At 36.1% G+C, this 9,675-nt stretch overlaps 2 protein-coding genes across 2 annotated transcripts; one reads left to right on the forward strand and one right to left on the reverse strand.

Moving 5' to 3' along the window:
• Positions 1-1,204: 1,204 nt before the first annotated feature.
• Positions 1,205-3,806, forward strand: LOC120212148 (transcription factor bHLH74-like). The gene is made up of 8 exons (XM_039210562.1): positions 1,205-1,992; positions 2,092-2,335; positions 2,408-2,472; positions 2,563-2,631; positions 3,032-3,103; positions 3,179-3,322; positions 3,400-3,481; positions 3,565-3,806. Exons 1-7 carry the CDS (start codon positions 1,408-1,410, stop codon positions 3,466-3,468), a joined length of 1,248 nt encoding a protein of 415 aa, XP_039066493.1. The 5' UTR covers positions 1,205-1,407; the 3' UTR covers positions 3,469-3,481; positions 3,565-3,806.
• Positions 3,807-4,385: 579 nt separating this feature from the next.
• On the reverse strand, positions 4,386-6,781 carry LOC120212151 (amino acid transporter AVT6A-like). Its single transcript, XM_039210563.1, has 5 exons — positions 6,307-6,781; positions 6,067-6,219; positions 5,783-5,986; positions 4,878-5,343; positions 4,386-4,635 (listed from the first exon to the last, which is right to left on the reverse strand). Exons 1-5 carry the CDS (start codon positions 6,716-6,718, stop codon positions 4,494-4,496), a joined length of 1,377 nt encoding a protein of 458 aa, XP_039066494.1. The 5' UTR covers positions 6,719-6,781; the 3' UTR covers positions 4,386-4,493.
• Positions 6,782-9,675: the final 2,894 nt, after the last annotated feature.

Raw genomic sequence — 9,675 nt, forward strand, 5'->3', positions numbered from 1 at the left:
TTTCAATCTTTTAATCTTTCTCTTACGTAAAACATCATACACAGTATCTGTGTGCTTTATCTCTGTAGCCTTATAGGATGTCTTTTGCATTTGAGAAGATTAAAAAAAAAAGATGTTCATTCGGTCTTGTCAAAAATGTTAGATATAAAATTAAAAAAATAATATCTAACAAATAACTATTACCTATTAGGGTAATATTTCGGTAAAATTGTCTCCACGGCATATAAGATAAACTATGTAAAATATTAAAAAGGGTAAAAAAAAGTTTATAACTAAATTTATAAATAAATCAAAAGATTAGCAAAAGGAGGGGGAGGGAAGGATCATAGGTTCTGTAATAGGAACAAAGAGCAGTTGACAGTAGTTAGTCTGTCTTTTAAAAAAACAACCAAAGTTTCAATCTTTTAATCTCTCTTACATAAACATCAAACACAGTCTCTTGTGTGCTTTATCTCTCTAGCCTTATATGCTGTCTTTTGCATTTCTGAGAAGATTAAAAAAAGGGATGGAATTTGATGCAAATGCCAAGTTGGTGAATTTGGTTTCCTTGATGGAATTCAAGCTTGATGCTTTCAGAGGTAACTGTCAAAATACCCAACTTAGGGGCACTACGAATGAGACTCTGCCCCATTTCGGTTATTGCATAATTAAGTTTTAGAGGATGGTATCTCAAATTCTCCAGGTTTAAACATTTCTTCCTCTCACTAAAGCAGCCATTGAATCAAAAACTTAAGCCTTTCATCATCTCTGCACCATTAACTTGCGTTGATTTTGAGAAAACTCTCTTGGGTCTTTGTTAGTTTTGGGAAAGTTGGTTCATTTCTGATATTATCAAATTGGCATATCTGGGTTTATCTTGTTTTCTCGTTTAGGAATACTTTAGTTGTTTTACCTGGATATGATCTTAGCAAAGCAGTCATTTTTAGTCCATTGACTAGTCTTTAACATGTGAATTTATTGTTTGTAGCAGTCAACCTAGGATCTGGGTTGGTTGAAACAAACTAAGGAAAAGATCAAAGGTTAAAATCCTGCAAATTTTGAGACTCAATACTGTTTGGAGATTAAGGTCTTTTTTTTATAAAAAAAATCACTCTTTTTTTTTGCCTTGCAGCAGAGTAGATTTGATCCTTGGGGCTTTTTGGAAGAAGTAAATAGTTGGTCTCTGTAAGATTCTGCAGCTGATGCATTGGGTTTCTCCTTTTTACTTGGTCTCTATGAGGCTTCAATGAGAGGTTTCTTTTACTTTAACATCCTCTCAGTTCTATAAAGCTGCCAAGAACTAGTTTTGGTTAAATCAACTTTCCCTCTTTGTTTTATGTGCTTAGCACTGCTCTAGCTTAGCTGTTGAGTGGTAGATAGGTTGAGTTCTTGGAATTTGGGTGTTTTTTTTTTGTTTGGAATCTAAGCATGGCTAGTGGTGGTAATGATGATGTGGGATCTAAACACCACAACATTATGAATTGTTCATCTTCAGAGATGAACCCTTTGTGTGACAAAGTTGATGGAATGCCAAAGAGTATTTCAATATCCATGTATAACAAGCCTTTGAATTCATCGGATCCTTTCCTTGGCTCTGGTTGGGATCCCATTGTTTCATTGAGTCAGAGTGAAAGCCTTGTAGGTTCTTCAATGGTTTCTCATGGTGAATTTGCCAATTTTCATTACCCTCATCTGATGGAGAATCAGGGAATTTGTGGGACTTCCCATTTTTCCCAGTATCAATCGAACCCGAGCTTTGTTGAGCTGGTGCCAAAGCTCCCAGGATTTGGTAGTGGAAATTTTTCGGAAATGGTTGGTTCGATGAGTCTGCCACAAAGTGACCAAGTCGCCAACATCCGGGGTTGCCCAAGTTATACTCTGAATCATGAGGGTGGCGTTGAAAGGGCTTCGACAAATAGTACGCAATCTCGTGAGGATCGCCAAATTTCAGATGGAGTTGTAGGTGCAGCCTCCAATGGAAAGTGTCGAAAACGAGTGCCTGAATCAAGCCACGTATATTATTGATTCAATCACAGTAGTATCAAAACTTTCCAGCATGATGATAATAATGACACAACTGACTTGTTAAATTGGCTTTGTTATTTGTGTTAGAATGCTGATGGGGAGCCACAAAAGGATCCTTCGAGAGAGAGCTGTGATGTTCCAAAGCGACAGCATGCGATGAAACAGAAAACCGAACAAGATACGGGTGCAAATTCTCTTGGCAAGCAAGTTACAAAACAAGCTAAAGACGGTTCTCAAATTGGGGAAAAAGCTAAAGAGAATTACATCCATGTAAGAGCTAGAAGGGGCCAGGCTACTAACAATCACAGCCTGGCAGAAAGGGTAAATTGCCGTTTTCATATCGAAAGAACAATGTTTTGCGTCCTTAACTTCATATTGAATCCGGTAGTCTTCATAATTGCAGGTGAGAAGGGAAAAATAAGTGAGAGAATGAGATTGCTTCAAGAACTTGTTCCAGGATGCAATAAGGTACTAACTCTATAGGATCATGGCTTCATAATAGACTTGTTTTCAAAATGAAACGGATCTTGATTATTTGACGCGGTTTCATTGTTTTAGATTACTGGGAAAGCTGTAATGCTTGATGAGATTATCAACTATGTCCAGTTGCTGCAACGGCAGGTTGAGGTATGAAACATCCATGACTGTAACTATTTTATTGGGGTATAGTACTTTGGTTTACACTGATACAACTAAGGAGCTATATTAAAACTTTCAATCAAGATTAACTGTCGTTCCTCGGTAAAAAGTTTAAATGGATCATAAATCCTTGGGTTTAGGCCGGTAGCTAATACGAGAACCTCCTTTGTGAATGCTGTGTTGCAGTATTATACCAAATGTTTAGGACGTGAATTTATGCGATTTATTTTTACATGTATGAACGAATTTAGGACGTGAATTTATGCGATTTATTTTTACATGTATGAACGAATTTGGTGAAGTAGTATCGATGAATCAGTGATTTTGACAATGTTGCTTAGACCCGGATGTGCTATATTTCAGTGACTTACACATTTCTTCTTCGCAGTTCTTGTCGATGAAACTGGCCACTGTCAACCTCGAGTTAAACATAGATTTGGAGAGATTTCTATCCAAAGATGTAAGTTAATCTTCCATTATAGAAAAATGATACTATGAGTTGATGGTTATGAATCCTTACTTTCTCCGGTAATAGATTCTTTATTCGCGAGGCGGAAGTGCTGCAGTTCTCGGAATTGGTCCTGCGATAAACTCGTCATGCCCTTTCTCCTCCGGTATCTTCCCGGGAACAGTTCCAGGCATCCTGAGTACAAATCCGGAATTCCCTCCCTTGCCTCAGGTATTTATAAAAAGGATCAAAATCTTTTTTTCCTTTTCTCGTCAAAACATATGATTGGAACACATTTTCGTTTACAGACTGTACTAGACAACGAGCTTCAAAATCTTATTCAAATGGGGTTTCGACTTGAGTTCAGGCATGGATAGTTTGGACCAAATGGTATTATATTCATTGAAGTATGGGAGTTAAATTTTATATAATGGCTTTGGTATGTGTTAACCTGGAGCTGGTACCATTTTCAGGTGGGTTAAAATCTGGGCTTTGAAGTTGGAATAAAAATGCTTAGTTCCTGCTAACCAAGTTGAGTGGACAAAAAGGAAAAACAAAGTACTATTGAGAGGTGCATAGATGGTTTAGGGTTTCTAACTTATTTTCCTAATTTTTTAGACAAGGGAATGATATGTATTGTATATTCAGGACCAAAGAAAGCCAGATTTGGTTTTGTTAATTGTGGTGTTGTGTAGGATCTTTGATGGACTGGGAAATTTCCTTGTATACCACTTTTCCATTTGGTCTGCTATTTTCTTAGTAGCCAAACATGATTGTCAAGTGATATTGGTATTTGTTAAGCCAACTCTTCAGCAGAAATTACCAAAAGAACAATACTGTTAGTAGTGTTTAATTTCGTATCATTTAGAATATATATATATATAAAGAAATGGGACGAGTAAATAAAATATTTTTATAAAAAATAATCAAAAATGAAATGGTAAGAATATGTATACAATTACATTGATCGATCTTTAGAGAGTAAAGATTCCTTTTTATAAAAATATTTTAAAAATACTTTTTATATGATTTTTATGACTGACTAGTTTCTTGTATCTCAATGGTATCAAAATTTTCATCAATCACAATAACCAAAACAACCCAACACAATGACATCAATATTGCATTATTCAAGTGTTATTACCTCAACGAATAAAAAGAATTAACAAACTATATAATTCACATTCTTCCATACATTCCCTTATTTTTCCAAAGCTTATAGCTCATAATATCCATTGAGATACCCGAAACCCCCCCCCCCCCCCCCATTCATCGAGTCAGCTTTGAGAATGATCCAAATGAAAGAAACCCGGATCATTTCCCTTTGTCGGATCGAGTTTCCGACTATCTCAATGCACCACAAAAACCAGACAAGTATAGATCCATCTATGAAATCATCTTATTATGATGTAATTCCTTCATCAACACTAAAAAAGAGGCTATAAATGTCACTAGTCACAGCCACTGTGCTAGTTGACACAGCAAGAATGATCATCATCCATGATATTAGTCTATCATTCTTTGTTGCAATTCCATGGGTGTCCCTGCACGGTTCCATATCAGAACAAGCAAACAAGGTTTTCAGTTGATAAGATTCGTATTAATCGGTCGCAAAAACAGGTTCCAGTTTCTTTTCTGCTCTCTCATATATCATACCCATTGTCCAACTATCTAATTTAGGGACTAATGTTATTGCCATTTCCAACATCATATCCAACATAATGTTGCACATAAACAGATTTTGACACTAAATTGGAGGGAAGCTGCATATATAACTACTGCTTACCTAAGGGTGATTGCAGCCGGAAAGATGAAGCCAACGCAAACAGCAGCAGTTGCACCAGTGAACTGGAAGGCATCCCAGATACTAGGAACACAGCTGGCTCCCATAAGTATAAATCCCATAAGAGCTACTGTTACTGACATGAACCTCCTGTCATCAAAAGCAATAGGAATGGCATATGGAAATAAAAGGCCATCTACGTTGATACGAAGAGAGAAAAACACAATCGGGAAGACAAGCATCAGGTGAAGGCCATAGCTCATTCTGACCAGATCATCAAGCAATGAGCTATATGGAATTCCGAGATCGCCATCAAAATTGGCAAGCACGTCGTCCATAGTATGATCCCCAAAGAGGACTACTCCGAAAAAGCTGGTAGCAATGTAGACAGAAGAGCATAATGCGAGGGACTTCCTAACTATTGACTTCATCTGTGTAGGGTCTTTAAGTTCATTCTCTATTGGGAGTACTGCAAGGTGAATTTATTCGAAAGGGGAAATGTTCAATCAGTACACAGTAACAATAAAACTGCTAGAAACGGAATGCAAAGATTGTAGTAATAAAAGGACTAATATAAACACATAGAATCTCTCTTCGTCTTGACAGCGAACAATTTCGATAACAATACATCATGTGAACAGTCTTAATAAATCAATGGTTTATGTTCGATGTAATGCTGAACCATAAAAGGCCGAACTTGGTCTTTGCCGAGTTGTATGTATCTACATATTACACATATCTTACCCTTAATGCACTCAACCAACAAACCAGGTGGGAAGTAAATCAAGTTTAGCAGATCGGATCGAATAAACTTGAACAAACAATTAAACAAAAGCAAAATATGATAGTAAACGGATGGCACTGAAGGTAAGAAACAGTACAAAAACAATCTATCTACCATGACTTACTATTATGGTGGCATATATATGCAGTAACTACAACCGGAACCGAGGTGAAAAGCTTCCAAAACGATGCCTGGTTAACCAGTTTTGGCATTAGTCGAGGCATTCCAATTTTGCCTTCCATCAACTTAACAATCACAACTCCCGCCGTGATTGCCACAAACACAACTGCTAAACCAACCGACAATGCTGATGTGTATCTCAATGAATCTAAAATTTAAACCCCAAAAGTGTTAATACCTTAATGTTTTAGAATTTTGACAGAGTTAAGTCAGTGGGTTTCAACTTACTAACGCGCTTGAATGAAATGAGAGGAGCGAAGACGAAAAGTGTGGTGAGCAAGAGTAAAGCTGATCTAGTGGTCCACCAATGCTCGCCGAACCATTCTTCAATTAATCCCCTGTGGTGGAACCCATCCTCCCAAGTCCCCGATAAGACATCACCTGCCAATAATTTCAAATTCAGTTGCGATCAAACGGATACTGATAGTTTCCAATTAGGGGCGTAATTGAGGATTTTACATAAGTTACCTATGATGATCATGTAAACAACGAGCATGCCCAAGTTGTTGATGACGATGCAGGCTTGAAGGATGTTTCGGCCGGATGAACCGAAAGCGTCGGCGGCGACTCCAGAATAGGTGGCGGACTTGGAGGCTCGGCTAAACCTGATGATCATATCGATTGATGATTCGGTTAACATAGAGACGCATATGATAGTGAGGAGACCGGGGATCAAGCCGAGTTGATTGACGGTGGCAGGGAGCCCCATGATTCCAGCTCCGACGATGGTAGTGGAGAGGTTGAAGACGGCTCCTAAATTAGAGGCCCCATCGAAGCCGGATCCGTGGGCATCGAAAGATTCGTCGTCGGACTTTTGAGGGAGGAGAGGGGTTCGAGGAGGCCGTCGGTTTTTGGGATCCGATGAGGACAAAACCGTCATTTTGATTATTGGGTTGTCGTTAATACCGTTGAAGAAGATAAATTGACCTTTGAAGATGTGTGAGAGAGAGCGAGGAATTCTTCTCATGAGACGACGGTATATAAAATATGGAGTGAAGCGGCAAATAAAGCGTTGACACGTTCAAGGAGATGTCAACTGATTCAGAATTTCACTTGCTCTGATTTCAATCTTGACAGAATAAGTAAAGGAATTTGATCATCTTCTTCCTATGATGCGTAGTAGGAAAAAACTAAACTTCGGGTAGAATGAAATCCAAAATCTGGATTTAAAGTGGGTGGATGAGAGATCCAAAATTCATAAAGATCAGAATTAGATAATAGTTCCTATAATTAAACTTGACATGCATGACACGTTAGGAGAATAAATAGAACAAGTGATGGGTGAGAGCGACACAATAAGGGTTAGGACCTTAAAATCTTGAAACCCTAACCTAATATTACATGCAATTTATAAATAAACAGAACGAACTTTTCTAAATCCAAAACTGCATTTATTTATTTATTATTTTCGTCATCTCTCTCTGTTTTCTGTAGAAGGAAAGGCAGAGGTCATTTCCTGAAACGTAAATCCTTATCGTCCTTGTTTTATGTAAGTGTAAACATCATTCCTCAATTATATTTCTCTATTTTATTTATTGTACTTTTGATTTTTTAATTTATTCATTAAATTTTTAAATTGATTATGTTTTGATCACTATAAATTATGTTATTATTATTTCTATTTGACATGGAATTTTTTATTTAATATAAAATAATTGAAAATATAAAATAAAAATATAAGATGGTGGTCGTTCGATCGCAAATTTCGTGGGTCGTTTCGTTTCGACACCTTGAGTCCGAATATGCCCTCCATTTTGCTAGAACTTGCTCTGAAGTCCACGAGTGGAGATCGAAAGTGAGGAAACCAAAATGTTTCACTTGAGATTCATGGGGTTTGGGATATTTTCTGGTGAAAAAAATACCAGATTTGGACTAAGGGGTCGAGACGAATTGACCCATGAAATTTGGGACTGAAAGGCCACCATCTACGGCTATCGACAGTGGCCGACGGTGACGTTTGACCACCTTCTTTTTTTATTTTATATTTTCAATTACTTTATATTAAATAATAATAATAATAATAATAAATGCCGCGTCATACAAAAATAATAATAAAATAATTTAGAATGATTAAAATAAAAATAATTCAAAAGTTTAGTGAGTAAATTAAAAAAATTAAAAGTATAGTGAGTAAAATAGGAGAGAAAATATAATTTAGTGAGTTATGATGTATTTTATCCTTATGTAAATGAAATTGGCTATGCTGTACGTTTTACTAAGACAGGTCGGCATTTGCAACGGCTAGGACCAACTCAAGTCTAACAAATATAGCGTTACCTTTGAGTTTGCTTTTGGGCTTTGGGGCAGGCCCAATAAGACAATTCACTCTTTTAATTAAATTTATATATTCAATGTATTATAGATTAGATTTAAATTTATAGCTTTCAAAAATAAAAATAACATATAATTTAACAAGATACTAAATGACTTTTCCGCCCTAGTTTTGTTTTACCCTCACTGCTTGCCTTTTTCTCTGTTTTGGTTGACTGGTTACGACGTCAATATTGATATTGGTTGTAGCACATATTTGGTTTTTCCTATTTTAATTTTCAATAACTATGCCTTTGTGATATGTTTTAATATGTCATTTGGCACATTTTGATCTTTTAATGTGTTATTTAGTTGATCTTATCACTTAATTTTCTCAAGGTTAAATTTGATGTCTCCTCAATTGATCAAGATGTCGCTTATTTGTTATCATATTGATTTGTCCTGATTTGAACCTTTGGATTGGATTTGAATATGCAATTTACATTCGGAGATAGTTTTCTCACGAAACTTTATTTTGATTTGTGATTGTCGGTGGTCTCTCAATACTTTGATCCCTTATTATGGTTCGTTTACCGATACAGTCAAATATATTCGCATCTTTATTTTATTCAAGTTTTTTTACATTTTCCTTGTATGATCCTTATATAATTTTAAGTGACTAGTTTCGTGTGTCGATGATTGTACAGAATGTCCCAATTTTATGTTTAGTTTAAATTTATGAATATAAACCGTGGTTATAAAATACTAATCTTCCATGTCCTTGTAGAGTTTCAACCTTTCCACGTAACTCACCCTTAAAAACACCAGTTTTGTCTAGCCATGTAATAAGAGAACCCTTGTGGACCCAAGACTTGTTGTCGTTGTCACGTAATTTACTCTAAAAACGCCGGACCACTCGTGCACAATAATCAAATAGAGACATCATCAGTCTAAACTACTTTTGTTTACCTAAACAGCTGAGAGATAATCAAACGCATTTTTGGGTGGTCCATGCAAAGGACAATTTATAAACTTTGCATGGAAACAAAGGAATCAAATAGTAATAAATATTGACATAAATCAAGACAAATTTCAGTGATGATACAAGCGGAGAGCAACATCTTAACGTTCAAATTTCTCATTCTTTAATTGCTCATTGAATTGCCATTCCACCAACTTGAGAACGACCATCGAATTTATGTTTCACATTTTTCATTACTTCCTATAAATCATAGTCATCAAAAGTATATTCATGCAACCATAATACCCAAATCAAATCAAGAAAATAATTTAACTCATCAAGTAATCTCGGTGGTTAAAACTTAAAAGAAGTATTGTTCTTATTAAAGATTCTAAATTCGAACAATTGTATGTATGTAACCCCCCAGACTGATGCGGGTAGCCCGATCCGATCCGGGAAGTCACATTTGGGCCACCGGAGCGACCCACTATAATTATAGCGAAAAATTTAAAACTTTTATTGAAACATGTAACCTATAAAATCAGTTTTCACTATTTAAAAATAAAACAGATTTCCAAACTCGTATATAAATCAAAATACAATTACATGCCCCCTAATCACATGTA

The sequence above is a fragment of the Hibiscus syriacus genome, unplaced genomic scaffold (genome assembly GCF_006381635.1).
Source record: "Hibiscus syriacus cultivar Baekdansim isolate YM2019G1 unplaced genomic scaffold, ASM638163v2 tig00109999_pilon, whole genome shotgun sequence".
In the NCBI taxonomy this organism is placed as follows: Eukaryota; Viridiplantae; Streptophyta; class Magnoliopsida; order Malvales; family Malvaceae; genus Hibiscus; species Hibiscus syriacus.

Coding starts and splice junctions, on each gene's coding strand:
- LOC120212148 (XM_039210562.1), top strand. CDS start 1,408: ATGGCTAGTGGTGGTAATGATGATGTGGGATCTAAACACCACAACATT. Junction 1,993..2,091: donor GAGTGCCTGAATCAAGCCAC/GTATATTATTGA, acceptor TATTTGTGTTAG/AATGCTGATGGGGAGCCACA. Junction 3,323..3,399: donor AATTCCCTCCCTTGCCTCAG/GTATTTATAAAA, acceptor TTTCGTTTACAG/ACTGTACTAGACAACGAGCT.
- LOC120212151 (XM_039210563.1), bottom strand. CDS start 6,718: ATGACGGTTTTGTCCTCATCGGATCCCAAAAACCGACGGCCTCCTCGA. Junction 6,220..6,306: donor TGTTTACATGATCATCATAG/GTAACTTATGTA, acceptor AATTATTGGCAG/GTGATGTCTTATCGGGGACT. Junction 5,344..5,782: donor ATATATATGCCACCATAATA/GTAAGTCATGGT, acceptor TTCACCTTGCAG/TACTCCCAATAGAGAATGAA.